Source organism: Brassica oleracea, chromosome C5, assembly GCF_000695525.1.
Source record: "Brassica oleracea var. oleracea cultivar TO1000 chromosome C5, BOL, whole genome shotgun sequence".
NCBI classification, from domain to species: domain Eukaryota; kingdom Viridiplantae; phylum Streptophyta; class Magnoliopsida; order Brassicales; family Brassicaceae; genus Brassica; species Brassica oleracea.
In genome coordinates this window covers 6,168,421-6,187,520 of record NC_027752.1, presented here as the reverse complement: position 1 = coordinate 6,187,520, position 19,100 = coordinate 6,168,421, and the positions used below count along the sequence as shown (strand labels likewise).

The window sequence follows — 19,100 nt, the reverse complement described above, 5'->3', positions numbered from 1 at the left end:
GTTTCATTGTATGCCGAAGATTCTTGTCCCTGAGCTTAAAGAGGATGGAACATTAAGATTTCCATGGGCAGCTAGAATGGACCCTGCTACCAGAAACCTCTATCGAGCGGCCAAGCCAAATTTTCGACTTGATGGAACGCTTCAGGTAACTATTCCTTATCAGGTGCTTCGCTTAGGACCAGAGAACAAAAAGGGATATATCATTGGCCACTTTCATCGCTGCTCTCTCCATCATGAGGGTTTAATCCACGCTGTGGTGAATAGGCTGTGGGATAGAACCTGAAGAATAGGTTGGCGTAACCTGAGTGACTTCTCTTACATGTTTCATATACCTCATGATTCAACTCGGCAATGGGTAATTCAAAGAGGTGTATGGCATATTGATGAATTTTTGTTATTTGTTTCGTCTTGGAAATCAGTTAACTCATTTAAAGTCCCTAAGGTATCAACAATCCCAATGTTGGTAAATCTTAAGAATGTTCCGGATAGTTGCTACTCAAGATTGGGTCTCAGCCACGTAGAGTCCGGACTTGGTGAGCTATAAAACATAAACCTAGACTTGATCTAACTTGTTTGGGAGAAGCAAAGTTGTTGGTTGAAGTAGAACTTGACAAACTTTTTCCAAAGCATATTGCTTTAGATGACAAACAAGGTAATATTTTTTTGGTGGATGTTGAGTATACGTGGATTCCAAGTGTTTGTGGCAGATGGAAACTTGGGACACAAAGAGAAAAGATGTATACTTCCAGCTGTCTAATTGAATGTGGAAACAAATCCCACACATGAGGATTATCCGCTAATCTCAGGTTGAAATAGAAAATATACTAGCTCAGTCTACTGTTGCATCAAATCAATCAGTATTACCAACTGAAAATCAAGAGTTGAGTTCAGTCTCAGCTAAAGAAGTACGAGAGGAACTTACTGCACAGACTTTGGAACAGGGTTTGGAGCCTACTAAAGAAAGTTGTATTGAAAAGCAATCACAACTGAATGTTGAGCTGAAGGAACTCTCTATTCCAGTAAACAATCTCACTTACTCTAAGGTACATATAGACAATTGGTGCTAAATCTTACGTGATCGTCATAAAGGAATATCCAAATAATGAAAAGGAACCACATATCTCAAAATATCATTCGTCTCAAGAGTGAAACTATAATACATGACACTTGTCTCTGATGCCAAAAACCAGCCATTTTCTTTTCTTTCTTTTTTGGCCACATTTTTTTTTTGGCCACATCCGGCCATTTTCTATCTTTGATAGATTCACGTCTAATTGCATGTACGACTATTTTTTTTTAAAGAATATTGCATGTACGACAACTTACCTTTTTAAATCATCCATTCTAAATAACATGATACATATAGATGTGTTTAGGTGAAGTGGTTCGCTGGTTCAACTATTCAAAGTGTGAGAGCCAAATAACTTCACTCATCTTGTTTTTCAGACCATTATAGCACTCCCTCGAATATTCATAATCAATCCGTTGACTAATACTAAGCAAATACCCTTAAGAGATTTGTTTAAATTAATTACAACTCGAAGGAACCGGAAGACGAATTAATTCGATGTGCGGTGCGGGGGAGTTCATAAAAGGAAGTGGTTGCAAAGAATTATCCATGGCTTATATGGATTGCTTTGAGGAAGCCGAGAAGAAGATGATCTCTAAAGAAGAGGAAGTAGCTGAGGGTTAGTTGACTACTTGAATAAGAGTATTTCGGTAGTGGAACTGACTTGAAGGCTCGGTAAAAGATATTGTCGGTTCAAATTAGGTACCAGTTGAATATAAGGAATCATATAAAACTGAAATGAACAGTCTGAAGAATACTATATTTTGAAAGATGCAAGTGGAGCTTGTAGATGTCAATAGTCTTCTGTGACTAACTAGACGACGAAGTCACTGATGCTGGATGCATTAGTCGTTACTACATAAGGCATGCGGAGTGGTTGGTTACCATGTGGATGTAAAATATGCTGAGATGGAGAAGGATAAACTGAGGGTTTATGACAAAAAAAAAAAACTGAGGGTTTATGTCTTGACGTAGTCGTTGAAGTAGTTGTTGAGGCAGTGTGTGTCAGAGAGTGAACCAGGAGGCATGCGGAGTGGTGGAGACCATGTGGATGCAAGATGCTGAGCTGGCGTGGAATAAACTTGAGGAGCAAGTTTATACCGTGGAGAAAAGGCAAGAGATAAACTTGTGGAGCAAGTTTATGCCTTGAGGAATAAGTGCATTTTAAGAAAAGGAAAGTGTACTTATTGATATGGAAGTTGTCCATATTCATGTTCCTTGGAGACTAGGGTTTCAGGAACGTGGAGATCACTATAAAAGAGCTATGGAGTTGTGTGTATTCCATAAGACACTGGCTATTATTATAGAGGAAGGGTGAAAATCCCTTAGGGGTGTTCTTGGGTCGTGCTGAAGCAGTTGCTGAAGTACTGACGACAGAGAGACAAGTTTGGGTAGATTAGGTATCTTTCAATAGCAACTGTTAGGGTGTTAACAGACTGTGTAAAGCTGATAAGCAAGTCTTGTAATAGATTGTTGAGGCGATTTCTAATAAAGCAATAGTTGGTTGATTGTATCTATTTTGTCTCTTGATTTATCTTCTGCATTACGTAACTGTGGTGTACATGAGAAGTGTTGATACTGTCTAAGAATAATTTCCGCCTTCCTAAGTTACTGGTGTGATCCTGAAGGTGAAGATGGACATGATTGCTCTATGCAGAAGACAATTATGTTGAAGGATGGCCGGTATGGTCAGTGGAAGGTGCGCATGAAGCTGTTGGTTCGAGGAATCAATGATGATGCGTGGATAGCTGTGAAAACTGGGTGGGAGGAGCCTACCATATTTACAGCAGAGGGGAAGAAGCTCAAGCCTAAAGAGCCAAGACAAGGAGTGGTTCGAGAGGTAGTTCGAGAAGTAGTTCAGCGGATGCGTCAGAGTCTGATGTAGTACGCATGAAGGAGCAAACGGGTGTGTTTGTGATGGAAGGCTTGACATCGAAGCATCTTTGTTTTAGCTTAGTATGCAATCAAGCAGGGGGAGAAGTAGTGACGTTCTGGTCCAAGGAGTGCATATCTCGTGGGGGAGAAGAGCATAGTGATGGATGTCCTGATGTAGATGGTGCTTATCTCGTGGGGGAGAAAAGCATATCTACGTATGAAGATGAAGATAATGCAAGTCTCATGGGGGAGAATGGCATACCGAGTGTGGAAGTTTCCAGGTGGGGAAACGTGGTTGTTGAACCAGAAGGATATTGTGCTTGATCGGCACACAAAGCTAAAAGGGGGAGATTAAAGATGCAAATGGAGCTTGTAGATGTCAATAGTCTTCTGTGACTAACTAGACGACGAAGTCACTGATGCTGAATGCATTAGTCGTTACTACATAAGGCATGTGGAGTGGTGGGTTACCATGTGGATGCAAGATATGCTGAGATGGAGAAGGATAAACCGAAGGTTTATGTCTTGACGTAATCGTTGAAGTAGTTGATGAGGCAGTGTGTGTCAGAGAGTGAACCAGGAGGCATGCAGAGTGGTGGAGACCATGTGGATGCAAGATGCTAAGCTGGAGTGAGATAAACTTGAGGAGCAAGTTTATACCGTGGGGAAAAGGCAAGAGATAAACTTGTGGAGCAAGTTTATGCCTTGAGGAATAAGTAAATTTTAAGGAAAGGAAAGTGTACTTCTTGATATGGAAGTTGTCCATATTCATGTTCCTTGGAGACTAGGGTTTCAGGAACGTGGAGATCACTATAAAAGAGCTATGGAGTTGTGTGTATTCCATAAGACACTGGCTATTATTATAGAGGAATGGTGAAAATCCCTTAGGGGTGTTCTTGGGTCGTGCTGAAACAGTTGCTGAAGTACTGACGAGACAGAGAGACAAGTTTGGGTAGATTAGGAATCTTTCAGTAACAGCTGTTAGGGTGTTAACAGACTGTGTAAAACTGATAAGCAAGTCTTGTAATAGATTGTTTAGGCAATTTTTAATAAAGCAATAGTTGGTTGCTTGTATCTATTTTGTCTCTTGATTTATCTTCTGCATTACTCACTTGTGTGTGATCTTTGCACTAACGTATTTTCTTTACATGATATACCACTAGAGATCGAGCCTTATGTTTATATGCATTTGATATATAAAAATGAAGAACAAAGAAAACAAGACAGCGTAAACAGTTTGGTAGCTAAAGAGTAATATTCACCAACTTCTGAAACTACTAATCGTCTTTATCTTCATCTTCATCGTAGTTGAACGGTAGGGGAACCGACTTGAAGGCTCGGTATTTTCCGACATTGTTCAAATGCTCGTTCTCTAACCTGTAAACCAAACCAAGAACAAAAAAAATACAGAGAGTTACTAACTGAATATTAATGGAACAAAACATATTTTGGAATCATTGATATGAGTTTTGAAGGGGTTTTTCACCTGAAGAAATTCCATATACCACGACGAATGATCTCAAGACTAGCAACAACGGTAACCATTGTCTGCCTATGCATGAAGGAGAAGTTGAAATCCAGAATCGTTTGGATCCATGCAAATCTCAGCAGGACATTCAAAATCTGAGATACATGTGCCAGACATCAGTTGCTGTGAAACGTGTTTTGATGGAATCAATTTTTTTTTTGTTTGTTTTGAGACTCACCATGGCGATGAAATATACTTTCTTTTGAGGAATGAGGAGTTTATCACGAAGCCAGCGGTTTTTTGATGTCCGGTTTAGAAGACCCCAATCATGGATGAAGTCCCAGTAAGTACTGAATATTGCAGCTGCAGCTGAGGAGATAGCGGCTAAAACCCTCCAAGCGATTTGACCTTTCTGGATGCTGTAAGCAGTTCTCAAGCAAACCGCCACTATAGTCAAGAAGTACTTGAGTCCATTCCACCCTTGCTCCGGGTTTTTCTCTTCGAACAGACGTCTCAGGCACTGCATTTGAGTACATGTTTAGATATTAAATGAATGGTAGAGATTTTTTCTTTTGGAGAATAGAAGCTAATATGTACCTGAAGGAGGCGAGAGGCGTAAGGGATGACAGCAACAATGAATAAGAAAGTGTTGTACACACTGGATTTGTTACAAGTGTTCTGTCTATGTCTGAAGTCTCCCCAACCATAGTAACAGATGTAGAACTCTATGCTTCGAAGAGCTTGAACCTGGCTAGTCAATTGATCTCCCAAGAAGAAATCAGGCAGTGTTACCTTGTAAAGAGGAGCGGCGAGACAATGAAACAGACAAGTGAGGAAGAAAAAGCGACTCGACCGGTAGAAGAAGTTGAATGGCAGGATTAGAACCACAAACATGGCCTGTAAAAGTGGAAAACAAAACATCATGATAGAGTTATTATGATGCCATTGTTTTAATTGCTGATTTTTATCACAAAACTAACTTACAAGAAGTAGGAAAAGAGGAAGAAGTTCGGTGAATGTTTTATAGTCTTTGGTTTTGGGATTAGCCTCCATGTCAAGATTGGCAAGAACACAAAGCAACGCAAAGACTCCAATGCTGAAACCCACAAGCAGGACTTGTCTATAACCAAGTTCAGTTCCTTGCTTGAACCCAAATATGAAGGAATAGTTTACTTTGTATCGTCTCCAGTAGTATATATTTGCAGCATATATTATCATGTGCAGCACGATAAAACCAAAGAAGCTGCAAGAAACAGCAGAGAAAACAACATCATTCCAAAACTTGAATATAAATACTTGGGCAAGTCTACTAAGCTTCTTACCTATAAAGAGGGAACATAGTATTCATGTATTGCTTCTGTCCTTCCTCCTGCAAGAGATTTCGCGTGCGGATGATAGCGGCAAGAGCCACTATAAGAGAGAAAACGCATCCAGCCGTGAAACCTAAAACCAATATCCTCATAAGCACCACAAAATATGAACTTCAAAACCAATTGATGTGTCTGATTCTACCTGTGGAGAATGTAAGTCTGTGTCTCTCTCGTTTCGCTTTAGGCCGTAAAATGTTCATTCCTTTGGTTCGGTTAGCATTTGCAAAATGCTTTATGAACGTAGCTTCAACACGCTCCATGAGTCGCACAACCTTTCATAACAGAGGATCCAGAGAAGATAAAAAGTAAAAACAGAGGACTTGCAAAAGATACTTTACCAATTGGTTCAAAATCTGGTAAAAATCTTACTTCATCAGAGCTTCCAAGGTATGAACTATCAACCACTTTCATGTAAGGCTTCGTTGCATCTCTCGAAGTTATCTTTTAACACACACATTTCAGTCATATAAGTCATAACATATATAATATCATTAAAAAAAAGGTTCATAACATATTAACATATATAACTCCTTAACATAAGAGTCTCCAAATAAAAGTCTCAAATCTTACCTTATCATACTTCTTCAACACCTTAGAGAACGCCAATACATTCAAAAAGCTGTATATCCATGATTTAAAACGCATCCATTATTAAAACTATACAAAAATAAATACAAAAACTCATTATAATACCAAATTTATACGCACCTGTAGCTTTTGAGAAGCCTAAGCTTCTGATAAAACACGATGAAAGCGCTCCTCAGTTTCTCCTCGACTTTCATCAGGTTTTCTCTGCTGAATTTTAAATCTGTCTGCTTCGATACCTGGAGAACTCTCTTGATGGTGGAACGAGGCGTCTCTTTGGTGTTGTTGATCGTCACTCGATCTAGTACATCTAACGGAGCTGGTCTCGCCGCTCTCATCCTGGTCGTGCTAGCTCCGGTAGACACCGAGGCTACAATTTCTGCTTGCACTTCTTCTTCCTCTTCATCATCATCTTCTAACTGCCCAGCTTTGCTCGACCCTCCTTCCTGTATTGCCTCCATGTGAGCTTGACTTCGAACTTTCACTAACAAATTTGAAATGTCGGTTTGGTAAGTTGGCGGCACAATCACAATACGAATTTGAATAAACCGGAACTTAGTTCCAACCACTTTTAAATTCGGTTCGGAGTCCAGTGCAGTGCGTAATGATTTGATTGCAACGTGGACGGGTACAAACCAAACTTTTAAAATATTTATGAAAATTAAGTTGTGAAAGCGTTATATATTTATATCTATGAATATAACAAGACACGACTAGTACATAAATAAAACATAGCAAAAAAAAAAAAAAAAAAAAAAAAAACACGAGAAAAAAGAATTTTAATTCTGAAAAATAAAAAGTAAGAAAAAAAAAAAAACATCACGAGAAAATAGAATTTTAATTCTGAAAAATAACAAGTAAGAGCACTTCCATTAGTATTAGTGGATCTAAATAGGGTATCTCAAACTTTCAAATGTTCAGAATAATAACAAAGAGGAGAAAGAACAAGAAGCAGTATGTCTGCACAGATTCTGTCAAAACCCCGTAAAACTATTTTTTGCCAACTGTTTTTTTTTACTGGTTCTAGTTCATTTTAGCATTTAAATTTTAATAGTAAAATTTAATTAAATTAAAGATAATGTTATTACAATTTTTAAGATACCCATATAGTATGTACACCAATAAGGGTGATTATTAAACTAACAAAATTCAAATATCATACTTTGGTATTGTTTAAACCAGGGAAGTTGAATTAGTTATAATCCGGTTAACTAGCCGGGAAGAATTTGAACGAAACTAAAAGTCCGGTTATGTAACTGTCAGAGTTGATTTAAACCGGACATAAAAACGGGACCAACTTTAAACTTCTGTTGATTGCTGTCAAAAAGTCAGTGAGTTAGGTGGAAAGGTAGATAAGTGTCTATGATTGCTTACTGGATTTAGCTCCGGCGGGAGTTGAAGCTGAGATAGCCGCCGCGGAAGTAGAGATGTCGGAAGCCAATCGAGTAATCTCCACCGCTCGTTCATCCCATCCCCACCCTTCTGGATTCTCAACTTTAACACGAAACGCGATCAAAGCGTCCATCTGTTTGTCAAGCACCATCGCTTCTTTTAACACTTCCTCAACTTTCTCTTTGTAAAACTTATTCACTTTATTGAACTCGTCGTCCAGTCTCCGGAAAAACACCAGCTCGTACTCTCCTCCTTCCTCCGCCGCCATAAGAAACGTCGTCTCGTAGCCACGATCTGCGGTATTGTTCACAAGAATAGGCCCTGACGTCGTCGTCGTCGTACCAGTCAGCTGTATCCCTTCCTCTACGTCGTGAGGGTTACCGCGTCTATGTCTTCCCGGAGTTGAGACTAAACCGCTAAACGCTCGGTAGAGAGTCATTTTCCGGTTTAATCCTCCGCCGTGGTGATTCTTGCCGCCACCACGAGTAGGTGCATTGTTGGTTCTTAGTTTGAAGCGGATGATTTCTTTGAGAAGGGTTTTGAGATAATCGTAGTCCATGTAAGCTTGTTGCCACTCCGGCACCATCTGAGACGAAAACTCCTTCCCGAACTTCATTTCAACTCTTGTCTCGAATCCAACTTAGATTTTTTTTTTTTTATTGAATCTTTTTTTTTTATGTTTCTCTGATGAGGACTGAGGAGCAGAGGAATCGTGTATATATATATTACAGCTACCACTGGAGAGAGAGATATTTGTTATGATTTTTCTTTACATTTGTATAGTTTATGATTAAAGAGGTTTATATTCTAATTAGAACGATTCACCTTTATAGCTTTTTGATCATCTTTGTTGAATTCTTTTAGACGAGTATTCAATGAGGGCAACTAGACCGCGTGGTGGGGACTCATGTGTTCATATGTAGAATTTCGAACCCATTTTAATAATATGTAGTCAGTCGTCATTATGTATATAGGATCCGAATGACAACAAGCGGTATAACTACGGAACAACTGCGGTGTGGTTGTAATAGTAACAAAAACACTTAGATAAATTGATATATGTAAAGATTTTCGTTACTGTTAACTGCGGTGCGAGGAAGTAACGGTTCGTAAACATTCGGAGCCATAGTTTTCATAATATAACATTTTGCAATTATATATATAGAATTGAAATTTCCCTTTTATTTTTACCATCGCTATGATTTATACATTTAAGTTTTCATGAAGCCAAACCAACATCTTGTTTTACTAGTTCTTACAATAAATTTATATCATTGTACTTTGGTTGAGAAACCACGTTGATCTATAAAAGCTCTACTACTGCTACAAAATTAGCTGAACATGTTCTACATATTTGATTTGACCCGCTTAAAAAAAAAAGTGGTGGCCGACTCTAATTAATTTAGGTTAAGGCCATCATTAACCATGTCTCTTAAGTAGGTTCTTAAGAGGTGGACCTCACCATTTTCATAAGATCCGGCTCTTCCTTCTCTTCTGCAAGACACGACTTTGGCTGGATTTTTGTATTGTTCGCGGGTCCCACAGACATGTAACGGTCCATGATTGGTTTATTTTTAATTTTTTTTTTTTAAATCAGACAAAAAAAACTAAAAACTAAAAACTTTTAGCGTTAATCATGCTCCAAGTTGTTCCAGGAAATATATAGTAAACCAAAAATGTTTGGTATATCTTTCCGAAAACTTAAATGTATATAAGAGCCACGTTGATCTATAGTAGTATGTCGTAAAAGAGTAGCTGAAAAGGTCTGACATATTCGATTTTAATATATCCATTAATCAGTGTCGTCTGTTTTTTATATTCGAGCGCACGACCCTAGTCGCATTTTATCAAAACCCCTTTATATGGCGGCTCAAGGTCGATGGTATTATTGTCATTTCAGAGAACCACATTGAATTAGTTAGGGAAGGAGTTTTCGTCTCACATGTTACAGTAAAAAAAAATGATTACATGCAAATAATTAATCGTAAAACTGTTGTAAATAAAAAGTGAAAGAGAGAATTAGTTGTTCTTATTCATAACATAATGTACCATTTATATATAGGGAATTACAAGAGTTATAGACCATCATAGATAAATAGATAGATTACAAATCATAAACCAATAAGAAAAAAGAAATCATAATCATACAAGGAAAAAAAAAAGTCTAAACCGCCTTTGGTTATGTCATTCACTTAAACGGTTCATAACACTCCCCTTTGAATGTTATAACCATTAAGAGCTCGTAATACGCTTTGGATGTTGCCTCATTAAAACATTACCAGTAAAACTCACAGAAAAAAGAGTGCAACACGTATTACTCCTCCTGATTTGTACCTCACTGAAGGTCTTTCAGTCGACGCATCCCAATCTGATGCGTAAGCTTCTTGAATGTAGCGGTCGGAAGTGACTTAGTGAATAGGTCGGCTGAATTGTCACTTGAACGAACTTGTAGCACTTGGACCTCGCCGGCATATTTGACACTCCTCACTGAAACTTGTATATCTTGATGACCGTAGGATCAAATGACTTCGAAACAGTTGGAAATCGAAGCTAACATCCATGTATAACTTCAGGCACACGTCTAGATCTTGGAAGATGGGAATATCTAGCAATATTTGGGATATTGGTCGAAATTGGGTATTCTGAGACAGCTTATACATGTCTCACAAAAACAGTCATATCTCAAGCTATATCATCTGGAATGACTTGATTCAAATTGGAGATGAAAGTAGACTCAAAAATATTTCTCTGGACGCCAAGTCCATATTTTAATTCCATCTAGAAGATCTTTTTTGATTCGCAAACATTTGACATTCGTTTCTGTCCCGCGAATGGAATGAGTTCATACCTTGATTCCTTTTAAAGTATGACTGATCTTTGATCATTCTCTTCTAAGTCTCAAAAATACATTAGAAGATTGATATCTTTATCACTTAAGTGATAACGTTCCTCTTTAGGTATCTATCATTAAGTGTTCTTTGTTGCATCGTTAAAACCTTAACATGGAAAACCCAATGAGACAAAACTCATGATAAGAAAAAAGAGTACAACTACGAAACATCAGCATATTTCTCCCCCTGGAAGCATCATCTTAGGGAGATGTATTCTCATCATATATATAATCCTTTTAGGAATTGCTATAAGCATATTCTTAGAGAATAAACTTGTTTGATTGTGAGATAATCTCTTAGACCATTGGACTCTTGCCCATAACATTACTTTCACACAAGATCATATATTGGTCTATTTGGAATCCATGTCTAAATTTCCTTTTTATAGACAATCTTTTAAACATGTATATTGTACATACGAGTTATTCCCCCTCTTCTTATAAAATTAAATAGTATGACCATTCATCTTATCATACAAAATCACATCTTTCAATCATGAAAGAGATCTGTAAATTTTCCAATTTCATGGTACTGCATGAGTAAGAATTATTTCCTCTATATACTCAAAATACTCTCGCGGTAATGTTTTCGAGAACTAGTATTTACTGCTTTTAGCAATCCAAATTCTTAGGAGTTTACTGCTTCTTGCAGTTTATATTATTTTGAATCATTGACATCATCGTCATTTTCCGGTGGCTTTCAATTCTTGCCAGACTATAGAAACTTGAAAGATGATGCTTCCACCACATGATGATGTGTTTCATATAACAATTTCAGGTCTTTGTGAGAAATTTTATGCAACTACTCTTTTGCACCTCACAATTTTTTTTAATCATTTCATTGATTCTTTCACATAAAATCCATTTATATGCCACTCGTTTTACACCTTCAAGTGTATGGACTACTTGTCCAAATACTCTCTCTTTCCAAGAAATCTGCATCTATTGATTCTTTTCATTTTCGGCCATTTATCATATTGTGTACACTTTTCAATAGATGGTTTATGATCCTCATTCTAATCAACTGCTATATTGTATGCATAAATATTTAACGACGTCGATTTGATATCGGTTCCATATTATTCTAGACATGACATAGCTATTTGAGATTTATTTATTCTCAGGTACTTGAATTTTTTTCTTGTCATGTTTTCTATCTCTTCTCGAGATCCTTAATATTTCATTACTCGATTCCTGCCATTCTCATTCATGCTCCCTTTTTCGAGGATTATTATATTTGGAACCGATAGGTCTATCACGCTTCAGGTGATCTTTAGACTCATTACCAGTTTAAAATTGTCCTTTTGGGACATCTATATTAACTGGAGCATTTACAGCTGGTAGTTGTGACTTAATCACTTTCTTAGGGTCAGTTAACGAGTCTGGCAACTCATATGTTAATCTTTGTAATAGAATTATCTCTATACATTCATTTTGGACTTCTATTCGCGCTCTTTAGTCCGAGGATCAATGATAATTCATTTCAACACGTTAATTCTCCAGCTGATTATTTTCTTCCCCTAATGTTGGATAGACTAACTTTGAGTCTTTAAATAAATCTTGTAAAATCTTCTAGATTTTATCATCAGTGGAGATTATATCCAACATATTCATAACCTCCTTTGAGGTCCCATCTTTTATTGATGTGGTGGAGCAACTACAACTTATCCAAATTTTTTAGACGGGGATATTTGGTTTCTGACCCAAAACCAATTTGATGGGGGAGAGTTCTTAATCACTCTTTGACATTATGTGAATCAATGCTGCTGCATCTTACGTATAAACATTAGATACAATTTGTTCATCATGTATCCTCACATGCAAAACTAATCATCAAAAGCTTGTGAATTCACCAGTATTACCAATTAGTCTCGCAAATATTAGGTTGCGGATCTATGACAAGGATACATGCGACCTTCTTGTCGATGCATTAATTATAAACATATGGTGGATGATCAGTCCACCAGTGGGTGATCAAGCCCACAACATCTCCTTGTATAAATAGACTCCAAATATTTTGATTGGTGAAAACCGTATTCTTATATTGCCTTATAAGTAAGCAGCATATAGAAGATCATTCGTAAGAATCTTCTGGTTCTTCAATGAATGTCTATATGATTATCTTTCGCATTATTAATAAACCGGGATGGCATAACCGGCTTGCCAAACAATACACGTTCAGTAAACTTCTGGTTTACTATTACATTTATCTCCATTTTCTAATCATTGTGTAGTACAATACAATAGTGCATTGGGTAATACTTGTGATTGAAAGTATTCAACATTTCCCTTTACTTATTGTCTCAACATTGTTATTGTCTCAACATTGTTAGATGTAAAATCTCTTGGTTTTATTTTATAAATGACTCCTCAAGTCTATTTTCAGTATGAACATACTTCTGGATGTTCCACTTACTAGGGATGTGAGATTCTCTAATTCTCCCCCTCGAGATGATAACACTACATTTTTGTCAATCTCGAATAGAATCTCAACTGAAAATCAACAACATACCCAGCTTAAGGTCATGTGTTATATCTTAGATCCTTTTGATCTTTGAGACTTGGGAAAGTATAAGTTTCGTTCCCATAGGCATACGTATCTGCTCTTCTAGAGCTTCCAATAATCTTGATACTACAAGACACTGTACTCACAATAATTTTCGTTCATCTTTAGATGGTTAAATCATATCATTTCTTTTTATTACCATCTTTATTTTCTCAACTTCAAGTGAGAGTATGAGTTTTAAAAAGAAACTCTTTGGATCTTGACCTTACATTGATAGCTCATTGTTTTTCTGAGTCTCAAGGAGACAAGATACAAGTATAAACTTCTTTAATCTCTTTTGCATGTTGGACAACATTACTTGTTTGAATATGTATTCTCATCTTTACATCATTAAATATTTTCCGAGAAATTTTACTTTGAACTGAACATCCAAAGTAGTTGAATTATATTTACAGAGTCAATGTCTTGTAATCTTTAGATGCAAAATACATAATGAGCTTTAAGTTATCACATTTAGGTGATTATACCTCTTTGGATTTGTTTTCCAAAACTTATGATTCTCTTAAAATCAAGTCTTAAACTTAAAACTCTCACATATATAATAGTAATAATAATAAATTATCTCAATTTATATAAAAATATGTATAATCACAAGTATTTTATTACACCAAAAAATAAATAATACTCTATGGACTAGATTATTACTTTCATGCTATTTAACAAGGTTTGATCAATCAGTCAATTTAGTGAACGAACTTATATCACTTGTGCCAATTTTCATGCAAACTATTTTATCTAATAAGTTTTAATTAACCTTGTGTATAAAGCATAAAATAAAATACTTATAAGGAGAAGTGCATCGTTGGAGATCTGACACAATGATGACATCGGGAACGATTTATACTTCTCGGTTGATTAAGCTCCATGTAAAATCTCATCTTTTACAAAACATATACAAGTCTGTATTATTCAAAACTTTGCTTATGAAAACATGGCTATTATGTTAGTAAACATTAATATCAACTATAATACTAAGCATAACCACTCGTTCAGTGATTTAAATCAATAAAAAGTAAACCATAAAACATGTTTTATCAAAAACATTGTTCAGTAACCATACAGTTATCTTAATCTATTCAAACAGACCACTAAATCATATTATAAAGAATCAAACAAACCAACGGTTTGTCACTGGCCCATGTTAAAACTATAAAACAATAACCAATAAATTCACTGAACATATTGATCAAATAATGATACAATAGAGCAATTCATGAGATCATGACAACAAATTAATATATCCACAAAATCATAAAATATATTAACTATGAGATTCGTGACTATGCCTTGTTTATTTGTTAATTTCTCAGCTCATAAGAACAAGTGTCATCTCATCAAACAATCAAATGAATGAACAATGATTTCAAAGAAACCAAAATTGTTCTAATATATACCGTTCTGAACAAATTTGAAAGTTAACCAATTTATACCAAACTAAATGAATCATAATATATTCACAGAGCATATCAGGTTGACTTGTGAACAAGCAATAGATGTGAATAAACAATAAAGCATCAAACGACATAACAAGCGAATAAGAAATCTGTTCGCGTAAGCCTAACTCTATTTGTGAATCATATTTTGGTTATTGTGAGTCACGTTCTGATTATAAGTGAGACTAAGATTAAAAGAAGACTAGTCATACTTATCTTAGTTATATAATAAAGTTGGGGAGATCGGAGATGTCGTCGATCTTAATTGGTAATGACGACCTCTTCGTTTCGTCAAAGTGTGTCCTCCCTCACGTTGAGAATAACGATAAACCAAATCACGGAGACGTCTTCATCGGCAAAAGGAACGATATGGAAATCTCGTGAACCAAGACGATTTTTTTTAGAAGGTAATTAGGGTTTTCTCACCGGTTTAGGGTTTTTAGGGTCGGAAACTTTGGCTCAGGATTTTTTAGAGTTTCGTGCTGATAACGTGTTGTAAATAAAGAGAGAAAGAGGGAATTAGGTGTTCTTATTCAAAACATAATGTGCCCTTTATATATAAAGAATTACGAGAGGTATAGACCGTCATAGATAAATAGAAAGTTTACAAATCCTAAACCAATAAAGAAAAGGAAAAGTCTAAACCGCCTTTGGTTATGGCATTCACTTAAACGGTTCATAACAAGAACTATATATTTCGACGAAAAAATTCAAAAAAAAAACTATATATTTCATTCTTTTGTTGTATATATCGTAATCAACGTTGCATGGATCTATTCAACGTAAACCATGTACGTACGTAAAAAAATGAAATAAAACTTAAGAAAAATGAGATACTCCCTCCGTTTCAATATAATTAATAATATTTTAAAAGGATTATTTTATTTCAATTTACGTGAAATTTTAAGATTAACTTTAAGTTTATTAGAAACTATTTAACGAATTAGATATTATAATATTTTTATAGTTGGTTAATTTATTTTAAATTTATATCTTTAAATTATTTTTTTTTAAATATAATTTTTGTGCATTAAAGCAAAATATCGAGTATTATGAAACGGAGGGAATACAAAATCGACAAGTTAGGGTTTATAAAAAAGTCATCTGATCAGGTCGTCAAATAGCTTATTTCTAGACAACAGCCAAAAAATAATGGGGAAATTTTACTTTTACACTTTGTTGGATACCACTTTTCAACTTTACCATTAGTCTAAGGACATTTTCATAAATACCACTTTCATTAATGAGCAAAAGACAATAATACCCTTACCTTATCTTCTTCTCCACCATCGGTTTCTCTCCCTCTCCCCGAGTCCCCGTCGTCTGTCTCTCACCGTCGAGTCACTATCGTCTCTCTCTCTCTCTCCTTCGAGTTCCAGCGTCTCTCTCTCACCGTCTAGTTCCGGCGTCTCTCTCTCACCGTCGATCTCTCTCTCACCGTCGATCTCTCTCTCACCGTCGATCTCGGGCGACGAAATCGATTCAAAATCTCCAAGATGTCGACTCCTATACGTGATACACAACTTGTATGTCTCTAATTTCTGTATTTGTTTGTTCTCTAATTTCTGTATTTTTTGTTTGATTCGATTTTCTGCTTTCTCTTATCGAAAAATCAAACAAGATTCTCTTAGATATCTCATTTAAAGAGGTTGATCTAAGAGAAACTGATTTGATAGTGAAACAATGAGAGTGAAAACATTGAGTATTTGAAAACTTAAATCTGGTTTTGAAGTCATATTAAGATTGATCTGAATGGTTCCGACTAAGAAAGAGATTTTTCGATAGTGAAAACTGCATATTAAGGAAGAGATTTTCCGATAGTGAAAACTGCATATTAAGGAAGAGATAATTTCCGATAGTGAAAACTGAATATTAATTAATTATATCCCCTTATAAATCTGGGTTTCATGAGATTGTTGATAAATACAACTCAATTATTTATAAGTGAAAAAAAAAAGATGCATGAAACAAAAGTCACAGTTCACGAAGCCATGGCAAACATGAAGACTAAGTTTATGGCTTTATGGGATGGGTTTTCTACTGATCGTAAGTTGAATCCTTCACCTTTCAGCTCACTGTAGTGCAGTCTAGAGCATGCTCTACTTGGATACAGTAGTTTTTAAATGAGTATAATGGATGCTTTGTAGTGAATGCGAGGGTGATGGTACTTGCTGCAACAAACAGACCATCAGAGCTTGATGAAGCAATATTGAAGCGTCTTCCTCAAGCCTTTGAGATTGGAATGCCTGACCGTAAGGAGAAAGCTGGAATATTTAAAGTGGTGCTGAAAGGAGAAAGGGTGGAGCCCGATATTGACTACCATCACGTAGCTCGTCTATGCGAAGGCTACATCGGGTAAGACATCTTTGAGCTCTGCAAGAAAGCAGCTTACTTCCCTATTAGAGAAATCCTAGAGGAAGAGGGAAAAGGGAGACCATGTCCTGTAAGTTTCATATAAAAATGTTCAATGTTGTTGCATTCACCAAATTTGCAAGAGTATTGATGTTGTGAGTTGCTATCATTTTGTTTATCAGGTACCTAGGCTATTGTCACAGTTGGATTTGGAGAAAGTTGTTGATTGGATTTGGAGAGAGTTCTTGCTACGTCGAAGAAGACGCAAGTTACAGAAGGCGAGTATTGTGGGTTGAGAGAGGGTCAAGGGAACCAGATGAGGTGGAGGCAGCTATAAGTGGAATCTCGAAGCTACTGGTCTCTCAGTTCATTAACCTTCAGTCTGGTTCTCAGGATAAAACTATTCATGTATGTTTATAAAGGTTTACAAAACCAATCATATGGATATATGAAATAGTTTTGTATATAAATCATTTATAAGAGTTTATAAAACTATGTATGAACAATTTATAAATTTTATAAGAGCTTATAAAACCTTGTATCAACCATCTATAAAATTTATAAAACACATATAAATATTTATATAACTATTTATAACAGTTTATAAAACTATTTAAAAGGGTTTATAAAAATATTTACAAGAACTTATAAACTATTTATAAGAATTTATACATTTATTTATAAGTTTTTATAAATTAATTTACAAGGTTTATAAATCTATTTATAAGAGTTTATAAATCACCAAATTAACCAACTTTCCACCTTTTCTTTGCTTATTAAAGAATATCATTCTTTTACAGTTTCTTTTATAAGGCCTTATAAAAAGGTGAAATTGAGCATTGAGATGATTGAGCATTGAGAGATACTTGGGGTTTCTGAATTTATAATGGTTTATAAAAATTTATAAAAGGTTTACAAAACCACAATGTTAGATGAACGCCTCAGTTCCGCAGATGCACATAATGTATCCAGACCAGATATATAGCCTTCTAGGACCTTTCTCACAGAAATAGCAAAAGCCTGATTAACAAGAGTATAGCAGCTCTTGTTATTGGCTTCTTCATTTTCACCTAATTTACAGCTCCCCCTGTCCCTCAACTTCCAACTTGAAGTTCATGAAATGGGTCTACAAAGTTATGGAGAAGAAAGACCAAAGAACCAAAGCAGCCTATGTTTCAAAGAATCTGTCCCAAGGCGTCAGTGCTTGATAACCGATGCCACAAGCTCAGACTTTGGTGGGTTGTCCTATCAGCTGGCTCAGAGCATAATACATAAGAGAGCTTATGTATGCTAATAAGAGAAGACTCAACACCTTGCAGGGCATTCAACGCAAACCTAACCAAGCTTAATTCCTATTAAAAAGCAACAAAATTGTCCGAAAATATGGCCAAAAGTAGAAGTAGTCTCAATATACTTCTTTCATCTAAGCACTAAAGATAGTCCATTGTTTTGTAATTAATTACTAAGAATAGAAATCTGAGAACATCACATCGTAATCTTCCCTAAGATAATGATTTCGCCGTAACTCAATACAGTACATCGAGTACTAAACTCAAATCAATAAAATTGATACTTCTTTTTCCCCCAAATCATTCCTTATTAGGTTTCCGATCCTAGCCACTCAAGCGAAATGCAAAGCTCATGTTTCCACGCATACAAACATGAAAAGCGTAAATGGTGAACTTACAGAGACAAAGGAAGAAGACGGAGGAGAAGCACGAGTTGGAGGAGGAAATTGGCGGCTCTTAGAATGTAAGGACTCCCAATTACTTGGTGGAAGGTAAAGCTCCTACTGTTTGAGCTTCTCCAGAAGCGAATCAACGCTCGTCGCCACCGTAATTATTTCTCAAAGGAGGAGAAAGTGAGAGATCGTCTTGTTCGCCTGAGCTTGTAGAGTTTTTCAGCTTCGTCGGAGAATTCGTCAGCGCCGTCAAATCAGCCGGAGAACTCGCCAGTGCCTTCCGGAGAACTCGTCAGTGTCGTCGGATTTGATCACCGTCGAATTCAAAATCAATCTGGGAACTCTCAGATTTGGAATTGGGGGAGAAAAAGAGTAATTTAGATTTAATTATTCAAGGGTATAATGGTACTTTGTCTATT

At 36.1% G+C, this 19,100-nt stretch overlaps 2 protein-coding genes across 2 annotated transcripts; one reads left to right on the top strand and one right to left on the bottom strand.

Annotated features, from left to right (window-relative positions):
• Positions 1–4,117: 4,117 nt before the first annotated feature.
• Positions 4,118–8,540, bottom strand: LOC106296003 (phosphate transporter PHO1 homolog 3). The gene is made up of 11 exons (XM_013732041.1): positions 7,742–8,540; positions 6,491–6,851; positions 6,353–6,401; positions 6,152–6,223; positions 5,925–6,054; positions 5,735–5,855; positions 5,397–5,655; positions 5,010–5,309; positions 4,651–4,932; positions 4,431–4,567; positions 4,118–4,321 (listed from the first exon to the last, which is right to left on the bottom strand). Exons 1-11 carry the CDS (start codon positions 8,373–8,375, stop codon positions 4,222–4,224), a joined length of 2,445 nt encoding a protein of 814 aa, XP_013587495.1. The 5' UTR covers positions 8,376–8,540; the 3' UTR covers positions 4,118–4,221.
• Positions 8,541–16,639: 8,099 nt separating this feature from the next.
• LOC106344357 (ATP-dependent zinc metalloprotease FtsH-like) lies at positions 16,640–18,749 on the top strand. The gene is made up of 4 exons (XM_013783754.1): positions 16,640–16,694; positions 16,796–17,003; positions 17,183–17,408; positions 18,690–18,749. The coding sequence occupies exons 1-4, from the start codon at positions 16,640–16,642 to the stop codon at positions 18,747–18,749; spliced, it is 549 nt and encodes a 182-aa protein (XP_013639208.1).
• The last annotated feature ends 351 nt before the right edge of the window (positions 18,750–19,100 follow it).